The following is a 22,148-nucleotide window of genomic DNA, read 5'->3' on the forward strand; positions in this document are numbered from 1 at the left end:
ACAAGGATAAAAAAAATAAGTCCGAGATGGCAGCGTCCTGCAAAAGAAGAAGAGCGACTCCTCTGGGAGCTTATGTTTGACCACTGTGGCTGCTTTCGTTCATCGCAATCAGATTACCCATGTGCTAACTTGAAATGAATGGACAGCAAAATTGTTGGCTTGGGTTGATGATTTGGAATTGAATGCATGAGCAACTGAAAGGCTTCCAAGGGGGTTTTGGAAGTGGAGCCACTCAGACTCAGATCACAACAGAATTTAATGCACCAGTGGCCTGCAATTACCACTTGCGGCCACAGAGGCTCCTGAAAGCCAAAAAGTAATTTATTGCTTCAAAGAATTTCTTAAAGGATGACTCCAGTTTATTCATGTTTGCCGCTGGAGCTTGTTATTTTCTGCCCTTGTTCTCAACAATTACTTACATAGTTATTACACTGTCAGCATAACTGAAGAATGCCAGTGTCTTTTCCTTGTGGTAACTCTAGGAAGGATGTCCAAGTCACAAACTGTTACATTCAACACATAGCAGCTATAATTTTAAATTCAGGGGGCCTTCAGTGGGCAACAAGTTTATAAGATTCAGTCAAAATGTGTGAATAGGTTCGTGAAATTTAGGCACCTTACCTTGTTTGAATTTGGTGGATTTCCAGTTTCCTGTTTGTTGATCACTCCCTTGAAGTCTAGTTATGACCACCTCCACTGTGCACTCAACAATTTCTCCTCAGACCTCAAATTTGTGCAGAGGAAAAGTGAAGTTATGTTTCAAATTGACCTGAAATTCACACGGAGGTGGTGATGAGAGAGCAGAGCAATTTTCTGCAGTTTTAGTGGAAAAGTCACTGTTCACAAGCCCAAGGGCTTCGTGTTAGGCTGTCAGTGCAGAGTTGTAATATAACAGCCCAAAGAGGCTGAGGGAAAAAATTCAGCAGGAACGATCTGAACCTTGAGGCGTGGCAGCGTAATATATGGCACATGCGCAATGAAAAGGTCTTTTGGTCATATGAGCATAGAGGTCTGGCTCACATAAGTACAGATGTTCAGAACAGGACTTCTACTGAAAGGTTTAAAAATAGCAGCCATGCTGAAAACAGCCCAGGGGCTTACAGGAAGACCTTGAACCAAATTTAAATCAGGACAAGCTTTTTGATTTTACAACCCCAAGTCTGAAACTTCTGAACTTTCAAAATTATCTCTCATAGATACAAGTCACAGGAGAAATCATAGGTCAGTGTACCAAAGTAGTGCTGTGTGATACTGAAATGTTGGTATCAATTACTAATACCAACACCAATATCACTACTTTGAACTTATAAATGCAGCTTATGAGTTGAAGCATCGATTTGCAAATTCTGAACACATTTTAACAAGTTAACACAATAAAACACAGCTTTCAGCTTTTCATCAGAATCCAAAATGGTAAATGGTAAAAGGCTTGTATTTGTATAGTGGTTTACTTAGTCCCTAAGGACCCCAAAGCGCTTTACACGCTCAGTCATCCAGCCATTCACACACACGTGATGACAAGCTACATTGTAGCCACAGCCAGCCTGGGGCGCACTGACAGAGGCTGCCGGACACTGGAACCACCAGTAGGCAACGGGTGAAGTGTCTTGCCCAAGGACACAACGACCGAGACTGTCCAAGCCGGGGCTCGAACCGGCAACCTTCCGATTACAGGACGAACTGCCAACTCTTGAGCCAAGACTTTATTTATCCCCAAGGGGCAATTATGTATTTTGAAACTTTTTTTGGAGATCTGAAATGTAAATGTGCCCATCTGGAAAGCACTTTGGATTAGCTTCTGTTGTTTAAATGTGCTGTGGGCTGTAAATAAAACAGACGTGACTGTCAAAGGTTCAGACATTTTTCATAGTGCATGTTTTGTTTAACACAATTCATTGGGCTACACACTGAACTTGGAGGATAGAAACAAAGTATCTTATCATATATTGGATTGATCCGCCCAGTTCTTTACCAAAGATACACTACACTGATCCCTTAAAAAATGCCATAAGCAAAAAATAAAAACAAAAACATTTGGGTGTATTTTCAAGGAAGCCTCATCTTGCAAAAAGACACCCCCCCCTCCAACCCCCCTCCCCAAAGGGAAAAAAAAAACATGGCTGCCCCTGGGTTATTATTTAAGATGCATGGTCACATAACTTTCAGTTGCGCCCCACAGGACCTAATATATACTGAACAGAGACTGACTGTTATTACTTGTATACATTTTAAAACTGTTTTTCTTCTTATTAGCACTGGTTAATATTCTTTGTGCTTACAATTTTACTGTGAGACAAAGTGCAAAGCAGTAAATGAGACTGTGTGCTATCTGCTTAATGGACGAGATCCTTCTAATTACAAAAATAAAAATGAAAGATAATAGGCTCTGATAAATGTTTTTCACAGGAGTTTGCAGGTGATAACAGTATAGTTTGGTGTGCAAATATTGTTAGAGAAATTACATCATTATTAAACACGTTGAGCTAATCAGGCAGAGACGGATACATGTTTATTTAAAATACATTTTGATAGGATGTGCTGACGTGATGATGTCGCTGTGATGTCGCTCAGATTTCTTTGGCCAAGTCCTCTAATATCCTCTTCATCTGGAGGAGAAAAGGGAGAAGGAGGAAGAGATGGAGGTAAGGAACAAATGAGACTGCTTTGAATCCATAAGTAGCTATTTTCTCCCAGCGCCCTGCATAATTTTAACAAATCCATACAAGGACGTGGTCTCGTTTGCACAAAGTAAAGCTCATTTGAGGAACATGGGAATGTGACAAAAACGTGCATGTTGAAGGTAACATCTGTGCATGGGTGAAAGTACACAAAAACACTCCCTACCTCTGGCCACGTGATAAGCCCGACCAGCTTTCCTTCGTCTGCAACAAACAAGGTTTGGGATCCGAGTAAACTCAGTATACTGTGGGCCTGAGAACACGCAGAGGAAAAAAGGGTTAATGGAAGCAATTTCTCAGATGAGATCATAAATATTCATCTGATGTCCTGGAAACTGCAGGGTTTTTGTTGTTGTCGCTGTTTTGTTTCTTCCCCGCTGTTTTGTCAGATACGTTGCAAAGAAGACTTTTTTTTTTAATTATATGCCCTGTGGATGAGACTGTCTTTATCTTCACATATTTAAGTAACTGAGTGTTTAGAGTGTTTTTCAGCCATCTGTTGAATCTAATTTTAATTTGCTCTCATTTGGCTTCATTTTTTGTCTCTTCCAATTTAACGAGAGAAATATCTTGCTCTTTATGTGCTAGGGTAATGTAATCCAATAGTATCTGTCCACTATCATTTGTTAAGCAGTGTAGTGGGGGTTATTATTTCTGAGAACAGCTGCCTGCTTATTTAAAAAAAAAAAAAGTCTAGCAAGTCCCCCAAAATAATTGCATATTGTTGATCAGAAACACAAGGATTTGGGTTCGCTGTGTGCAATTCAAACATCTACTTCACTCTAATTGGCTACAAAGCTTTTTGTTTGAGTGTGCAGCGAGAGAGGGAGAGAGAGAGAGCACCAGTTAACAGGGCTTTTAACTGTTGGCACTTGGTTGCTGGTTGTTTGATTGGTTTGTTTGCTGTGGGTATAAAAATATTTTGCAGGAAAAAAGATGGTGACAGCAACAAGGAGCAGGCAATGCCAGAAGGTGGAGGAAGTGTAGTCTCCTGTTGCTGTAGCAGCCGATGAGTCAGTGAAGCACACGTGCCACAGCCTCTGCTACAACTTAAGGTTTTGTGAGGAAGGGAAGAGGATGCTTTTGCAACCCAGCAAGATAAACCCTCTGCGCAAGCTGCAAGTTCACCTGCCAGAGACAAACCTGAGCTCACAAAAGAGATTCATGATCTCATGAGTTTTGCTCCTTGCTTGAATAAAAGTGTTGTGCATAAAAAAAAAGGTTTATTGTATTTATATTTGTGATCTAATCATCAAAAAAGTGAGATTTTCTGGCATTCTGACTGCATTCTTTTTAGGAGAACAACAGCAGAGAGAACAGGTGGAGAGAGATGAAGAGTGTGGCAGATGGTTGAGGCACTCTAAGAGCTAGTGGAGAGGTTCAGATAGACAGAGATAAAGAGTTAACACAGTTCAGTTTATCCATTCAGAAAATTTGCTCATTACTTAAGAGAAGCAGGAGATGTGAGACCAGATAGGTCCATTTTCAGAGACAGACTGCATCAGTGTTTTACTCATATCTAAATATTTCAAAACTAAGCTAGCTCCAGTTGCTTTTATTTTCAATTTCAGTCTGTGCATAAATGGAATAAAACAGTGAATAAAACAGCTCATTAGTTATTAGCTGTTTCCAACTGATTATGCTATGCTCTGCTAACTGCCTCCCGGTTTGTGCTTTGGAAAGTGTGCATCATCCTCCAGTTCTCAGAAAGTGATAAACAGGATTTCTTGCAATTGTTGGGCCAACTGTTGCTTTAAATCAATGACTGGTAATGCTGCCAGTTCCATTTAACAAAGAGCCCCTACCTCCTGAACAGTGTTGTGAGGTGATATCACGATGGAGGTTTGGTAAATGCAGCATCCTTCATCCAGATGTTTCTCCGGACTCTGCACACACACATGGTTTTCAATTGCTCATAAACATGAATCAGTAATTTGAAGTAAAATGCAACTGAAATATACAAAATCAAATGTTTATTTATTCAAATTATAATTGGTTAAGAAAAATATTCATGGTATAAACTCAAGTCAAGTAAATGCCTTGATTGGTTTTATATTGTACTTGCATAACAACACTAGAAACTAGAAAATTTTAATGTAAGTTTGTAATTACAATACAGTCAACATTTTGGGCAGACATTGTTTTGGAGTTTCACAGCTAAGCACGACCTGGAATTAATACCAGTAGGTTCCATTTTCTTGAAAAACTGATTTCCTACTTTTAACAGTTTATTGTAATCCTCTAAAAAAATAAAATAAAATAAAGTATTTTTCTGTGAATAGAAAATCCTTTAAAGTGGATGTGAGTTGTCATGAAATGAGCTCTTCCATCAGTTCGCAGTCCTGCCAGCACATCCTACTTCAATCATCTTTTTTTTCCAGCTGTTTCACATTCAGTCAATGTCAAATGGATTGCACGGACACGCTCTTCTTTTTAAACGGCTGCTTTTAAAAAAAAACCCTCAGTGAACTCTCTGTCTCCATTCAGCCTTTTCACCTCAATCTTCCAGCGACGCAGGAACGTCAGCAGCTCTGATCGCAGGACAAACCCCAGCAAAATCTGTGACTCTTCAATAAAACAGAGGAGAGAAAAATCAATTTTCTTTGCCACAGTCGGTGCTGCAGTTTAAAGTGCGCGCAGCTCTCTAGCGGCTTTGAGTCATCTGTTCCAAACACAAAAATTTATCCGTGCAACTGCTGCCGAAAGGCTCAGCTGCCCAATTGATTATTTTCTCATAATTGTCACCTTCTCGGGGAAGCACTTTTATGAAGCTGTACTGCTGCAGCCTTTAAGATGGCTACAACTTTTCATCATTTTATTTTACTTTCAGTTGATCTTTGTGATGTCATACCTGTGCGTGCGCTTTAGACCAGCATGTATGTAAAATTTAAAAGCAATAAAATGAAGAAGAGATAATATAGGCAGACTATTGGAGTGAATTATGATCAAATACATTTGTCCGCTCACCGTAGGAGTCTACCACAGGGATTTGCATTTCAGTGCTGGTTCTGACAGCTTGCTCAGCCTCCACTGGCCCAGCTGCTTTCTGAAGCAGCACCGATTTCACCGCAACCTGTCCGACTGGTGTGGATGGAAGCCTGCAAGAGAGATGAATCGTGTCACACCTGGAGAAAAAGCAGCAGTGCTTAAATTAAATGATCAATTCTGAAATTGCATAATAGCGGCTGCCAAATGATAAACAGGAACGCATAAAGGAGAACTGCAATGCTCTGCTTTTACTGATGAATTTGGATCACTTCCACCCCTCATACTCAGGAAGCATGTTGTATAAGAGCTGGTTGGAAGTCAGACAGTACAGCTGCTGCTGTCAGGGCAGTGATATAGAAGACCTTTTGTTATTCCAACAACACTTCATCTGACAGACATAGGCTGATCCATGCGTGGTCTGAACTTACCAAAGTGGTGTCATGATATCTGTTAGTCCTGTGTGATACTGTCGATTTCGGTATCGATCTGATTATTAGTTAACACGACAAAATACACTTTTCAGCCTTTATTTATTTTGAAACTGGGTTTCTGGCACTTTGGGTCAACTTCTGCTGTTTAAACGTGCTATAGGTTATAAATAAAATATATCTGAAAGTGTGACAGCATTAAGCATGAGAAAGCATTAGCCCTCTCAAGGCAGGCGTTGCCAATTTGCAACACTTAAAAACTAACAACCTGATTACGCCACATACATATTTTATGAGTTTTTTTTTACTCAGAAGTACCACTGCAGGACTTGGTTGTGCATTAGCAACTAAAAACTTAATTTGAGCCTGAGGGTTAAGGGTTATATCCTGTGTGGGTGGCAAACAGATGATGATCCAAGTATAGACACATAAATCTCTGTTAAATCTGAGTTCATTTGGATTTTCATTCTAATTACAGTTCTAAGCAGATATATGATTACTGACATTCATAGCCTCTGTGCCCAGTTTCCAGATATTGTCAGTGTGGGTTGTCATGATGAGTTTCTGTTGTGTTTTTTGTGGCTGACTTGGTTAAAAGATTAAATTCATTGTTGTGAGTGTTTTGATTCTGATGGTCGCCTGTGCTCCTGGGAATCGCCTGGTAATCAGTTGTAGGCGAGACAGGTTTGTTGATTGTTGATTGGTTAAAACGTTTTGATGCATTCTCAATCATCCAGGAAAGTAAATCTCCAAAAATTGATTCTGTTCATCTGGACGTAGCGTTTTGTGGGAGAAACGTTTCGTCACTCATCCAAGTGACTTCTTCAGTCTCAGCTGACTGCAGGTTTCCCCAAATCTTATAAACATCCAGAACACCCTGGATTTCGTTGAGAAGGTGAGAGATGTCATTATTGAGGCAGATGAAACCATGGTCTCGTACGACGTTACATCTCTCTTCACTTCCATCCCAGTCACGGAAGCGTTGGAGGTAGTCCGTAAGAGATTACAGGATGACCCCAACCTCAGCAACAGGACCACTCTCAGCATCAACCAAGTGTGTTTGCTTTTGGAACTGTGTCTTCATTCCACCTACTTCACATACAAGGGTCAGTTCTACAGGCAGAAACATGGGTGTGCCATGTGCTCCCCAGTTTCACCCATCGTGGCCAATTTGTACATGGAAGAAGTGGAAAAGAGGGCTTTGCTATCCTACCCTGGAACACCACCAAGCCATTGGTTCAGATATGTGGATGACACCTGGGTGAAAATTAAATCTTAGGATGTACTACATTTCACGGATTACATTAACTCGGTGGACCGACACATCAAATTCACCAGGGAGGATATGAAAAGTGGCAGGTTACCCTTCTTAGACTGCGAGATTTCCATCAGTAATGGGGGACATCTAAAAGCTGACATTTACCGTAAACCTACACATATGGATCAGTATCTAAGGTTTGACTCTCATCATCCACTGGAGCACAAACTGGGTGTCATCAGGACGCTACAACACAGAGCGAACACCATCCCCACTGACACAGCGGCCAGGGAGGCAGAAGAACAGCACATCAAGAAGGCCCTGAGTAAATGTGGTTATCCCAGCTGGACGTTTGTCAAAGCTGGGAAGGCACCTAAAGAAAGCTCCAGCCGATCCAGGAGAGAAGGACAACCGCTGCCCAAGCGAAAACCTGTAGTGATCCCATATGTGTCAGGAGTATCGGAGTAGTTGAGACGCATTTTTTTCTAAACACCGGGTCTCTGTGGCTTTTAAACCCCAAAACACGCTGCGCCAAAAATTGGTCCACCCCAAGGATCGGGTCCCCCGACACAAACAGAGTAACATAGTGTACGCTGTTAAGTGCCAGGAGGAGCGCCAGGATTTATACATCGGGGAAACCAAACAACCTCTGGCGAAGCGGATGGCACAACACAGAAGAGCTACCTCGTCAGGCCAGGACTCTGCAGTCTATTTACACCTACAGGCCAGTGGACACTCTTTCAAGGATGAGGATGTACACGTATGGACAGGGAGGAACGCTGGTTTGAGCGCGGAGTCAAGGAGGCCATTTTCATGAAAAGGGAAAGACCATCTCTGAATCGAGGAGGGGGCCTAAGGGTACATCTTTCGCCATCTTACAATGCTGTGATTGCAGCCATTCCCCAACTATACTGCTGTGAAAAATGAAAGGAACTCTTTCAAAACACATCAAAAAGTCGTGCTGGATGCACTGATATGGACTGGATAATGTGCTTGGAATGAAAGTAAGGAAATTAAAATACAACCTACAGGGGACTGAATTCAAAGACATACCTAAAATCAAAGTGCAAAAATGTTGCAGCAGGCTGGCCCATTTTGCACAAATTTCATTGCAGAAACTAAAAATGGTGCTCAGTAGTTTATATGACCCCCACATGCTTGTATGCAAGCCCGACAATGTTGGCGTGTGCTCCTAATAAGACAATGTCTGGTGTCCTGGGGGATCTTCTCCCAGATCTTGTGCCAGTCCAGATTGCCTGTACTGTAGAGGTTTGAGCATCCCTCCATGAACATGATTCCCCAGACGATCGCTGATTTACCGCCAATCCGGTCATGCCGAATGAGGTTAATGGCAGCATAATTTCTCCAGATCCTTTCACGTGTGCTCAGGGTGAACCTGCTGCCATCTGTGAAAAGCACAGGATGCCAGTGGTGGACCTGCCAATTCTGGTATTCTATGGCAGTGATCATCCTGTTCTGTCAAAGGAGCAGACATCAGTCCTGCTAATGGTTTAAGGACCTTCTACGGTCCTGTCAGCTCTCCTAGGGTAACTGCCTGTCTCCTGGAACTCAATAACACCAAAGCAGCTAAAACTGATGAACAACCTGACCCGATCAATATCCCAGACGTTCAACTAACTTGATGCTGTACTCTGATTAAAAAGTCTTCCCATAATTTTTTAAGCAGTTTATATACAGCCATACATAAAAGTGTTAGTTGTATGATTATTTACACTTTGGTTGGCTTCCTTATAGTTTTATAGTTTCAGTCATGGACTGAAGTTTTGTTGAAACTTTTGATACTCGGCATAACTTCAGAGTCGGAGGATCCAAACATCAACTGATGAAATATTTCACTGTGAAACACTGTTTGAAAAACAAGCTTTGAACAGCAATGAGAAAACCTAAAATTAACTCAAACAAACTTTATATTTTATTAATATAAACTTTGTATTCAGTTTTTTTCACATTTTCACACATTTCCCCATTTCTGGCTAGACTTCAGTAATAGTGTACATTTTCATGCCTTATATATTGATATGACTTTCTTACTAATATAATGTTATTACACACACTGCTCAGCTAGATGCAAAAAACCCACAATCAGCACCAAAGTTTACAGGTTTGCAGGTTTACTACAGATTGTCAGACGGCCTTTTGTGTTTACTTACTGAGGACTTGCCTTCTTCAGAGAGGGAAGGTGTGGGAGCCTCTTGCTGATGGACAAGGCATCATAGAAAGATGGGCGTTGTCCAGAGCGTGACAGGGCGTTGGCCAGCAGAGTCGCCAGGAGGATGGGTACAGCATGCGTGAACTGACCAGTCAACTCTATAGCCACGAGAACTGGGGACAAAGTGTGTGTGACAGCGCCAGAGAAGGCCGCTGCACCTAAAGCAGACCAACCATACGATGCACTTTGAATTGTTGCTTTGTTAAATTTAATGCCACATTTCAGCAAATTTACTTAAAAACTTAAAAAGTTGAAAGGCATGATGATGATAGAAATTAACTTATTAGCTAAAACTGGGTTCAAATTGTAGCTCTAGGAAAATGTTTAGCAAAATTTGAAGTAAACTGATTAATGCAGGCAAAATTGTCCCTTTCAGACATTCAGGCAAAAGTCAATGCGAGTGTAAAATATTAGCACCAAACTACAGCTGGTCAGGTTTTTCTACCAGCAAGTGCGTAGCCTCCTGGGTTTACAGAAGCCCACTGCTGGCCTGGAGTCACTCCAGTGGAAGACAAATAAGCGGCTCCTTCCCCAATCAAACGTCCAATAGCTGCCCCTGGAAAAGAGAAACCAAAACGACCAATAAGAAAGGGTTTCTTACTTAGTAGCTTTGCCATGTTAGGAAAAAGACAGCATTTCACTCCTGCAGATGGGGGATGCAGTGAGACGGACTTGTTATATTGAAATTGAAAGTTGAAACACTCACCATAGATGAACACTGGCATGAAGTATCCAGCTGGCAGAGGCAGGGTGCAGGCGAGGACCAACATCCACATCTCAGACACAACACACAAAGACACAGAGCATCCAGAGGAGTCACATCAGGCTGTGTTTGCACTGCTCTCATTTATGCACAAATGATTCCATTATGTGCATTTGCGTTTCACATTTAAATGTAGAAATGAGAGAACTGCTCATTGGTTCCTGCTAAAGTGACTATCAGAAGCTGTTCTCAGTGTAGAAATTTTCTTTTAAACTCATTTTCTTTTTTGTGCGTTTCCAAGGTGTTCTGTCTGCTTCAAACACAAATGAGAAGAAGAGATGTGTGGACACATAATGGGACTGATTAAAACCAGTAACTGGGCTATTACTTTAATAGCTGTTAAAGGTCAAAAACCCATTCTTTCCACCCGCAGTGCTGGTATGACTGAGCATCAAGCATCACAAGACATTTCATCCTCAAAGGTTAAACAGCCTTTAGTTTGCCTATTCGATTGTGAAAATGTCAATTACTGTATTCCAATTATGGGTCGCTGTGACCCAGCAGAGAGGAACAAGAGGAGTCGCAGCCGAGTTTGGTGCCTTCTTAGGATTCCTAGACAGATAAAAAGATGATTTCATTGACCTTTGCATTCCTGTACCTTCATGAGCAGAAAGAAAACTAAAGAGAAGTAGACAGAAGTCCCTGATGAGCTCCACTCCAACAAAGGCTGCAGCTGCTCGGAGGTGTTGTGGGATTGTGAGGTCCACTGCCTGCTATCCAGGAAAGAAGTGAGGAGCTCCTTCATGGTGTACTGATTAAAAGATTAGTGATATTAGTATTACTACCTCACATTATGAAACAAAAACAGACTGATGCTAACATTGGTCCTCATTTACAAAGAGTGCGTTTGCACTGGAGCTGGGCGGATCGATCCAGATATCAACAGCAACGCCGGTGTTGGTATCGGATCGATACTTTGTTTCTATCCTTTAAGTTCAACATGTAGGAATTGTGTTAAATTATTTTCTAAGAAATAAAAAATATAACTCAATCAGGCATTATGAAAAATATCTGAACTTTTTCGTGTTGACTGTCACATCGATTTTACTTATAAACTATAGCACATTTAAACAGCAAAAGCTGACCCAAAGCACTTTATAAAAAGGCACATTTGCATTCCGGGTCTTAAAAACCTCAGTTTCAAAATACACGAAAAGCTGAAGTACGAGTTTTGTTGTCTTCTCTAATTACAGCCACAGATTTAGTGGCTGTTAAAATCAGAAAATGCAAATTCACGATGATTCATCTCATAACTCATTACACGCTGCTCTTCCCTACATAAGCTGCCATTAAGTTAAAAGTATCGATATCAGTGTTCGTATCGGGAATTCTGGCCCTGTATTTGGTATTGGATGGATACCAAAATTTGCACACAAATCTGCATGAAAACTGTGTGTACCAATATTTTTTAACATTATTTTTTTGACCTTTATTAGATAGCACAGTGGACAGCAGGCAGCAAAGGTGGCAGAGAGTGGGGAAAAACAAAGGGCCTCATGTTCGAGCTGAACCAGGGCTGCTGCCTAAACTGGTAGTTTTTCATGGAATAATTAAGCAGTGGCTCATCAATGCACATGACCGACATTTTCAGATGCACTACCTCTGCTAAGAGCATTTCTATGCTGATATTCATTCTGATGTGATGGTGATATTCAACAACGGCATCAATTAGCGTCTTTGCTAGCTTAATGGGATTATTATGATTTGAAAAAAAAAAAAAAACAGCAATCAGAGTCAATCAGAGCTTTTTAAATGGAATTAGGAAACAAGAAAGTTTCTTCTTTATGTTAGAACTGGGAAATTATTCAAGAAGCTTTGCGCCAAAAATCTCAGTTATGAGTTACTGAGATAGAATTAGATATTGTGAGCTGACACCCTGACAGAAATAAAAGTGAAATAAGCCTCTGTGGTGAGTGTAATAATGTCTAAGGAAGAGCAAAGTAATGACAAACACAAACAAAGTGTTTGAGCTTGTAATGGAGTTAAACAATCTGATCAGGCTCAGATCAAGTGTTGGAGTGAGCGGTGAAATTGTTGCAGACTATAATTGTGGATTAATAGTTACAATTTATAGGAGGATGAGAGCAACGCAGCATACACGGGAGTGACTCAGAATAAAGTGCATTATAATGAAGGAACATTCAGACGAAAGCAACAGCGTGACTCACTGCAGTGTTTATGTCTTTAAATGCTGCTGATGCCCACCTTAGAAGCCATGTAATGACCAGCAAAATGGGGAAACGTCAGTGATGCCAGGAAGAAGACAACCATGCCTGAGTACAGAGCCTTCCTGCAAAATACAGGCATTTGGTTCATTCCATTAGCTTTTAAAATTGTCTGTCTGACTTCTAAATAACCTGAAATGTTTTCCTATCTACTCTAGTCCATGCTTTCAGGGGTTTAAAGTGTGTTACTCGACAAATATTTGCTTCTATCTGGAAAAAAAGGCAAATAAGTTGTCAACCAGATTTTACAGCACAATTCAGGTTGCAAAGAGCTCTCACTCTGTCGTCAGCATCTTGGCGAAAACTGGGTTTGTTTTAGTGAAACGCAGGATCCACCTGTGGCAGAAGAGGTAGCAGCAGCTCACAGCCCCACACAGCAGCCTGTTTTCAGACAGTGACACAAACCACAGTGAGAGATGAGAGGCTAATTTTAATCCAGGCAGCAACAGACTATCGGAAGTCATTACACTTGGAGAAGTCATGGGAAGGAAAAGGAGGAGGAGGAAATGGTTGAGATGAGACTAAAAAAATTGGAATGCTAATTGGTACAGCAGGAAAAACAGCTGGTTTTCATTGTGACTGATATGAATACGAATGCCAGAAGTCAGGGATTATCTGTCAGACAGAGAATAAAAGAGGACCTGTTTGATTATGCAGATACTGTCAAAATAAACCTACCCCAAGAAAGCAAACAGCAGAATTTCCAGCGGGTAGAAAGGTAAAGCATCGGGGAAATTAGTTCTGAACAAGGCCTGGAGAGTCTCTGTGGACATAAAACAAATTGCATCACTTCAATCTTCCCCACAGCCTTTCAAATTTAATAATCCCTCACATTACTGAACTCAAAATGTATTGGATTTTACAGTCTGCCAGCTTAAATGCTTCCAATAACTTTGCCAAAGTTGATGTTTGACACGGCGAGTTATTATATAGCTGTCAACATTACTGACAACAGAAAGAAATAAAATCAGAATTTAAAAAAAGAAAATATTTCATTTATTAAGGATTTACTTCAACATGAGACATCTTCATGATAAATACCATGAGAGAGATGGAGAGTCTGTTTATGTCAGACAGTCTGGCACATGGGTTTCTGAGAGATCCATGTGTCAACATGATCAATAGGCAACTGAAAAAGCTGCAGTGACATACATCTTCTGCCCACTGGTGGATTATTGGTGCACTGCAGGCAGTAAAGGAGCTGCTGTCATGTAGACAAAGCAACAGGCCACACAGTCTCTTCTTTGAATTCAGGTGTTTTCAGCCCAGTTACCACAGGCTCAGAAAAATCAAGCACCTATCCACGCAGTCTGCTTTTACAAACACTGGTAAGAGAACAAGTCGTTCTGCAGAGCTCACTGAATTCCAACGCTCCTCCAAAGTGGATGCTGGATGCTTAAGTGGAAGTGAATGCTGATCAATGTAAAAGGAAAACATGCTAAAAAAGCAGAAAGTAAAGTCAGACAATGCAAATAACCAGGAGCCACTAGGAGTGATTTTACAGAAAACTCTGGGAGTGGATAGACTTTGTGGTCGACCTGGCAAAGGTCAAGGGGTGACTGAGACAATAACTATAAAAGAACATGAGCCTAGAGGGAAACGGGTGGGAAAAGCAGTGGGGACAAATCAGGGATGACAAGGGAAGTAGAACCTTTAGCAAGGCACAGGGGACAAACATCTATGAAAATAAAACAGGAAGTGGCAAGACGAGCAACACCAAACACAGAGATTGAGACGGGCAGGATGAACTGAAACAATAACTTAATATAAACAAAACCAGGAAAACCGAGGGAAAACATAAAGCAACTGTAAACGGTAAGTATTAAAATAACCAAAACTAAGAGATCCTTAACTTAGAAAAACTGGGACAGCAACCCAGGACCATGACATGATCAGCTGTCAATGGTACTACTGCACAGTGGAAACCAGCGTCACCAAGTACTAAAGGCACACAGTGTAAAAAAAAAAAAGAAGTGTCCAACGCTCTGCTGACTCAGTAACTGCAGACTTCCAGATCTTCTCTGAAATTAACATCAGCATAAAAACTGTGCGGTTGGAGCTTCATGTCCTGTGTTTCTACAGCTGAGCGCTCATGTAGGTGTAGCGTGTAGGTGGCCCAGTATAATCTAGGACACATGTTTAAAATGTCATTATTTTCCTACGCAGTTGTTGGTGTTAAGTGGTCCAGCTTTTAAAAAGGAAATAGCACAGTGTCCTTGTAAGTCTGACTTCAGTAAAATCTCAGCTCTTCAGTCATTATCATCATATTATCTTGGCCTTGTTGCTGTGAGGAGCTGTTACTGTGGCCTGATTATTGAGCTGTTAGCTGCTGGAAAGCAAGTTTATTACCCTAACCCTTCCCTGCAGGAATTTGGTGTTTGGATCCAGTTTGAATCAACACGCTGTCTGGCTGTCTGGTGGAAGGCTGTGGATAATTAATAGATTTGGACCCTCTGAACCACTTACTCGACGTACTGCTGAACATTTTTCTCTGACATCTGTTTCAGCTCCACTGCCCCAAGCACTGATACAGAAAAACAAGGCGCGCATTCATATTAAGCTTCTCATTTTAGAATATTTCGATTTTGATTGAGTGAACTGTGTTCTTCTTTCTTTTTTTGGCCAATGCAACACAATAATTTTCCATATTTGGAGGGAATTCCTTCTTCTTCTTCTAGGCTTTATTTGGCTTTTTTTTCTGTGACTCTAAAGTAAACCCTCTACTTCTAGACTATTAAAGGAGCGAGTGGTGTTTAGTGCATCCATCACCTCCATCTCCACCCCACACTGCTAAAAGTCGGAAGGTCAACGCCCCACAGGCTGCTGAGAAGAAGCATGGGCAGTAATGCCTCAGGGCGAAGTGAGAGCTCATCACCTCCACAGAGAACAACACACCTGCAGGGGAAGAGGAGCAAAGACACAAAGGAATAAGGTGCAGATGACATTTTGCATGCGACGGCAGTAGCCCTTTCTACTTTAAACAGTACAATCTTTGGAAGGCTGTAATAAATAGTGTTGTCTGCATCTATGCCAACAGAAATAGGGGTATATTTCAGGTGTTAACAGACCCCCTGCTGTTTTATGTAAATTGTGACATTTTGAGCTTATCCTTCAAGCACAAACCTTTGGCAATGAACCTCCAGCAAGGATGCAAAAGAGAAATGGAGGTAAGAAGATCAAAATATTAGGCGGAGAGGTGATCAAAGGAGGAAGAGGTGAGGGAGGAACATATACAAACACGATGGGGGACCAAATAGGGCTGAGGGAGGATAAAAGGGAACAGCAACTTTGTGAAGCATGCAAAAGGGAAATCAAAGGCAGAAAAGAGCATTACCTGAGTAACTGTGCGAAAAACAGATTTGCTGTGAGCAGATACATAAAAAGTTTAAAAAAAAAAGCTCAACCTGGCTCTCTCACCGCCAATGGGAGCTCCGAAGCAGCTGGCTACCCCGACCCCGGCAGATACAACCAACATTTGTCCAGCTGCTTTTTCCTACAAGAAACACATGCTGTAGTGTGTGTGCTGTCTCTTTTTTCAGACTTTTATGCTTTAAAGAACGTAGCAGGATTTCATTTATTGTTTTCCAGAGAAGCATTTCACACCCCGTCTGAGCCCATCTGAGGTCCCTTGCTATGATTCAAATAACATGGCCTCCAAACAGTGGAAGAATCAAACACAAAGCTCTTAACATTTAGACATCACTCAGGCCTTAACAAGCATGTAGAGCCTATGTTCTCTTATTGTGTTTCCTGTAAAGATGACTCTGTCTTTACTGGAATTATTTCAGTCCTTCGATGTGATTCATTTTTTCTGACGTGTCAAAAGCTGCAGTTCCTCAAACGGCCACTCGTGGCTGGCTCCAAAAATGAGTCGTCCTCCATAGACCATCATGTTAAAACGCACAAATTTAAAGTATAAACCAAAAATGCTTGCAACCTGAAACAAGAAGCAATTTTAGTTTTTATCGCTAATTTTCTCATTTAGGACAACTGCATGAGGGTTGAAGTTTGCATGATTTGCTTATGGCAGCTTTGGCTGAGAGGTGGAAGATGACACTGCCCACTTACAGCTAGAGCAGCGGTCCCCAACCCCCGGGCCTCAGACCTGTACCGGTCCGTGAGTCGTTTGGTACCGGGCCGCGAGAGTTGAGGCTCAGGTGTGAAATGTATGGTTTTCAGAGTTTTTATCGGTTTTCAGCGTTATTTTGTTATCGTTTTTATCGTTAACTCGGTTTTCCTGGGTCTTTTCACGTGTGTTATGAATAAATCTTCTTTTTTTTTCGGTACCGGTACTAGTTTTATTTTGTTGTATTTATCCGCGACACCTTATAGGCCGGTCCGTGAAAATATTGTTGGGCATAAACCGGTCAGTGGCACAAAAAAGGTTGGGGACCGCTGAGCTAGAGCATTTTGGAAAGGCTTCACCTCAGCACTGATCTGGACCTCTCAAAAACATTTGCTTCCTTTTGAGCATTTTTAATGGAATTATCTGACAAATAATGGGCTGCTGTGCGATTAATATTTCTAGACTGTCCAGGAAGACTGTAGACAAGTTCTAGTATTATATTTATGCATCACTTACTTTTATTTCACTTAGCACTTATTTCAGCACTTTCATTATCAGGTATCTGTTACAGCAGTTAGGCTTTGATCTTAACCCAAGGATTAAATGTGTTGCAATGAGGTAAGCAGAAAGAGATGAAGATGACAAATAGATTCTGAGTCAGAATTATTTGTCCAAACAGATTAGGGGTCCTATTTACAGCAAAATGATGACATCCAGTGTTCACACTCCTTTTGTTTTTTACTAACTTCTAAATCTCTTTTAGCCACTAAATGGATTTATATAGCACCTTTCCACTTGTGCTGAGCACTCAACTTTCTGTCTCACTCAACTGTGTCATTCACCCGATCAAACATTTATTTAGGCCTAAGCTCACGTACTGCTTTGGAGACAAGTAAAAGTTCTGTATTTTGTGCAAAGACACTTGGATTGGTGGACTGGAGGGGTCAGAGATTAATCCAATGACCTTGTGATTGGTAGATTACCTACTCTAACACCTGAGCTTCAGCTGTGCCACTAAATCATCTCTGGCTTTGTTTGCCTGGTGTTTGGTACCTGATGTGCAATATAAGGGGTTTATCAAAGCTTTTCTCTTTTTTTTTAACTGAAAGGTTTCTGGGCTTAAATATCAAAAAAGTTGAATTAAAATGTGCTTTATTTCTAACATACACAGACTGTTTTAATGTACAGCATCCTTTTTAGTTACTTCTCTGTGCTTTACCTTCTTATCACGTTGTATGAGAGTGCAGAGATTGCTCAGGTAACCTCCCACCATGGTGGAAAGATGCACAAATGGACCCTGATGTTTCGAGGTAAATATACAGAACCGTCACAACAAATCAGAAAACACACCATTAGCAAAATGATTACATTACTGCTGCGCATTCTGAGTAACAAAAAGACATGCTGAGTCATCTTACCACTTTGCCCAGGAAAACAGTGCTGCCAGCAGCCAGTGTACAGATGAGGCCCAAGAACTTGGAAAACAAATTAGTGAGAGACAAATAATGCGGCATTTCAAATCCCGCCAACATGGTTCTCACCTCTGGTATCCCTGAGCCTGAGAAGATAAACAATTGGGAGTACAAGATTGAGTTTGAGGTACAAAAGCAATCACAAAGGCAAAAAAGACTATTATAGGTGAATACGCAAGAATGATTTTTGAATGATTAAATAGAGGGGAACGTCAAGGCAAGGATTTCTTTGGGACTTAAAAAGACCATCAACACAAAACAGGCAAGCTGAAGATGAACTGTGTTTCAGTATTTGATTGTAAAGGCTATATCTGCACAGGGGGATTTTGGTTGCATAAATCAAACCAATTTCTCCTTTTTTATGGTTCAGCTGAGATGTCTCCTTGTTTGCTTTGTTTGCAAGTAAGAGACCAGAGGGACCGCTGGGCTACAGTACAGAGCTGCACTGCGAACGGTGGACAGATAGAACACATAGTCCCTTAGATATGCTTTATCCTACATCCTTCATACTTCATACAAGATTTCTGAGACTGCTAATATCATAGTTGACTTCTTCATATCTCATTTGACTGTTTTTCAATACCATTTATTTTAGATAGACAGAAAGACGTTTTCAAGAGAAAAAAAGTGGGTGATGAAAAATGAATATTCACGTTCATTTGTGCTCATTTATCTTTTTTCTAAGACTATAATGAAGATAAAAAGGTTGAATGTCCTTTCATGTTACGGTGTGGCCGCACAAAATCACCTTGGATAATTAGCCTTTCTAATCTTATGCCGTGTTGTAGCCAAACACTACATAACTTCCACGGTAATGATCACTTGTAAGTGAATGAATGGCAAAAGCTTGCTACTGCAATACTCATCAGCTCACACACATCCACATTTGGTAGAGACTCAGTGTTTGCTTAGCTGTCACATCTAAAAAAAACTGGTGCTTTAAAGCATGGGCTCACAATTTTTCCAAGTCTGTCTTACAACAATAATCAGGTTTGCATGTAAATATATGGAGAGTTTTTCGTGCTGTAGTAGTTCCTGTTGTTCACAATAATAATCACTTTCTATTGACTTTTAAGCCTGTAACAAGTGTTTGAGACCTCTATATCATTAGTGTTATTGTTTTGTATGTTTATGTTAAAGTTGAATTAAAAGTATAAATAAATAGCATAAATAATATAAATACATTCGAGTCTGAATCTAGAGGCATTATGAGGCGTTGATGATATGAGTTGTAAAGAAAAATCAAGTCTTTTTAGTTATAAACATCATCTTTGGACACAAATAGTTTTGCTTTTTTCTTTCAGTTTTGACATGGACACCTTTGTTTTAGGTAAGCTTGTTGATTAAAAATGTTCTCACAGAACTAAATTGCATACTGAAGAACGTTTCAAGGAAGGGGTGTTTTCTGCTAGAGCTTTGTTTGTAGTGTGTGGTGACTATCCCCCAAGCCACAATCTAACTAAGATAGATTTGAGACCTAAAATAAAAACTAATTCCCTCTTTCTTCACCTGTGGACTTGGACGGTTGCAATGCCATGCTCTCAGAATACAGAGAAAAGCAGCACAGCCTGTGAAAAAACACCTGAACTAATCATGTTTCCTGCTTGTTGCTCAACAGACCTGTGGAGAAAGGACAGATGTTGTGGGAGAATGATGATGCAATGGCACAAATACATGCTGGGTAAAGAGTCCAGCAGAGAAACTGCAGCAAAACATTTCCTTCCAGCATCGTATAAAGCCACTGGTGAGCTGCAAGAGACACGAGAGAGAAGCACTGATTATTTGTGTGCTTTGCTTACTTAGCTTGTGTGTGTGTGTGTGTGTGTGTGTGTGTGTGTGTGTGTGTGTGTGTGTGTGTGTGTGTGTGTGTGTGTGTGTGTGTGTGTGTATCCACCTCGCAGCAGCTTCGCTACACTGAGGTCCATGAGGAAACTGAGGATGGCAGTCAAAATACCCAGAGCAGCGTAGCCATACCATTCAATCCCACACACTGTTCCCAGACAACACCTCAGCTTCAACAGCAGCTCTAAGGAAACAAAAAGGTTTAGCATGTCAGAGCAACAGCGTTGTGCTGAGATGTTACAGAGGTGGTAAAGTTAAAAGGTAAAGTTCACAATTACTTGGAAAGCTGTGGAGCATTAAAGTTTTACATTTTTCATCAGATTGGATTCAGTTCAGTTTCGATTCAGCAGTTTCCAGAGCAGGTTTGAATCTTTTAGGTTAGTTTGCATTGTTTGATTCCAGCCTTCTAGTTGTTGCCTTTGAATTAGATTGTACAAAACAATCTGAAAATATAAACACTTGGGTCACAGTCGTATGAGCACCCCAACGTATTGAACATAAATGATCATATTAAAAATAGGCCAAAACTAAGGATATTTTTTGTCTTCATCTTGTTTTGTTCTACTTTTGTTTGTCCACTTGGAGTTAACCTCTTAAATGGTAAATGGCCTGTATTTGTATAGCGCTTTAAGCTCCAACGCCCCCTGATACGGGGGCAAAAGGCAGGAGATCAGGTAGGCTTGGGGCTTAAGAGGTTAATAATAATAATAAGGTATACTTTATTGATCCACGTGGGGAAATTCCTCTCTGCATTTAACCCATTCCCTCAGTGGTGTATCCTGGGGTAATCAGTTGTTTTGGGTCTCACAACATCACAGACCCTCGCTCAGGTGAGCCACCCGATGGTGATCAGGCCTTGACTTGCATACCAGTAGCTACCAACGGATCAGCCCTCTTAATCCACAGCCACCTTGTGGCTTTCTCTGCCGCTTCACTCACAGCCTGGATGGCATTCTTTTTGGCTGCCCCAGCCACACCCAGCCAGCAGAGGACTTTGCAGTGATCATCCTGCAAAGCCCCTGGATCGCAGGAACGCCAACGATACCGACCATTGCCCGGGCCTTCGGGCAGCTGCTGACGTGTTCTAGGGTGCCTCTTCCAGAACACAGGGGACAGATTTCCCCCACACTTGTGTATTCAACTATGGAGCTGTGCACAATCCTTATTTTTTTCCATTTGTGCAAGGCTTGAGTCAGATAACTTAACTTGAAACAACACCTACAGAATCGCATAAGCTAATATTGAAGTAAGCACCCATCAGAACAAACACTAATATGTTCAAACATGCTGTACTTGAGTAGAACTACAGACACTAGTGCTAAAAAACACTCCAGAAAAAGCTGAAGTACTGATTTAACCTCTTTACTCAAATAAAAGTGAAAAAGTACAGGATCTGAAATGTACTCAAAGTATAAAGTAGCTCTTTGGAGGATGTTTCTACCACATATATTTGTGTAAAGGTAACAGGAATATTTTAGCACTAGTATTTGTACTTCTACTGCAGTAAAGAATGTTTTTACTTACTTCAGTATTAGCACGAGTGGTTCTGTAGTTGTTGTTTCAAGTTAAGTGACCTGACCCAAGCCTTGCATGAATCTAAAAAACAAGGATTGTGCGCAGCTCTGTGGTTGGATACACAAGTAACAATGAAATCAAATGACAGTTTAGTATAACTGAAATAACAGAAGTATAAAAATATAATATGAAAGTTAAATCACCAGATGAAATATAACAGCAAACGATTATACTTGGGTATGAGAACTGAATATTAATAAGATATCAAATCAGTAATTAGGTTTCAGTGTTGCACCCTGTCCTTAGAGCAGAAAATACATATTTAAAAGATGTGATAATATCTTATCAATAAACTCTGTTATTGAGTTCAAGATTCTGATCAATGTATGACTTTTCAGATTGAGGTCAAACCAAACTGGAGCTCCAGCGTAAAACTACATACTTGATTAAGATTGCACATGGCTGCTCTCAGATAGATTGATTGCATCAGTATTGATCAGATTATAACGATTTTCCAACGTCACTCTGACCTTTGACAACAGCACGGTGCCGTCTGCATGGTTTCCATGGATCCGAAAGGAGCGGGCTCTTATTATGGGATGTGTCCGATTGATTTTCTTGCTCCCAGTTGTTGTTCTCGCCATCCGCTTTACTCCTTCGAGGCTCATCCGGGCTCTTCATTT

General features: G+C 40.9%; 1 protein-coding gene across 1 annotated transcript; it reads right to left on the reverse strand.

The window, feature by feature from the left end:
- Positions 1 to 2,484: 2,484 nt before the first annotated feature.
- clcnk (chloride channel K) lies at positions 2,485 to 22,148 on the reverse strand. Its single transcript, XM_014411775.4, is given in 20 exon segments — positions 2,485 to 2,606; positions 2,845 to 2,931; positions 4,484 to 4,564; positions 5,175 to 5,245; positions 5,646 to 5,776; positions 9,524 to 9,740; positions 10,028 to 10,138; positions 10,289 to 10,358; positions 10,944 to 11,096; positions 12,551 to 12,635; positions 12,850 to 12,951; positions 13,249 to 13,333; positions 15,340 to 15,465; positions 15,988 to 16,063; positions 17,856 to 17,933; positions 18,055 to 18,194; positions 19,729 to 19,857; positions 20,003 to 20,134; positions 21,996 to 22,106; positions 22,109 to 22,148. Coding segments are annotated over 20 exon segments (2,049 nt in total). The 5' UTR covers positions 22,134 to 22,148; the 3' UTR covers positions 2,485 to 2,567.

The sequence above is a fragment of the Maylandia zebra genome, linkage group LG20 (assembly GCF_041146795.1).
Source record: "Maylandia zebra isolate NMK-2024a linkage group LG20, Mzebra_GT3a, whole genome shotgun sequence".
NCBI classification, from domain to species: domain Eukaryota; kingdom Metazoa; phylum Chordata; class Actinopteri; order Cichliformes; family Cichlidae; genus Maylandia; species Maylandia zebra.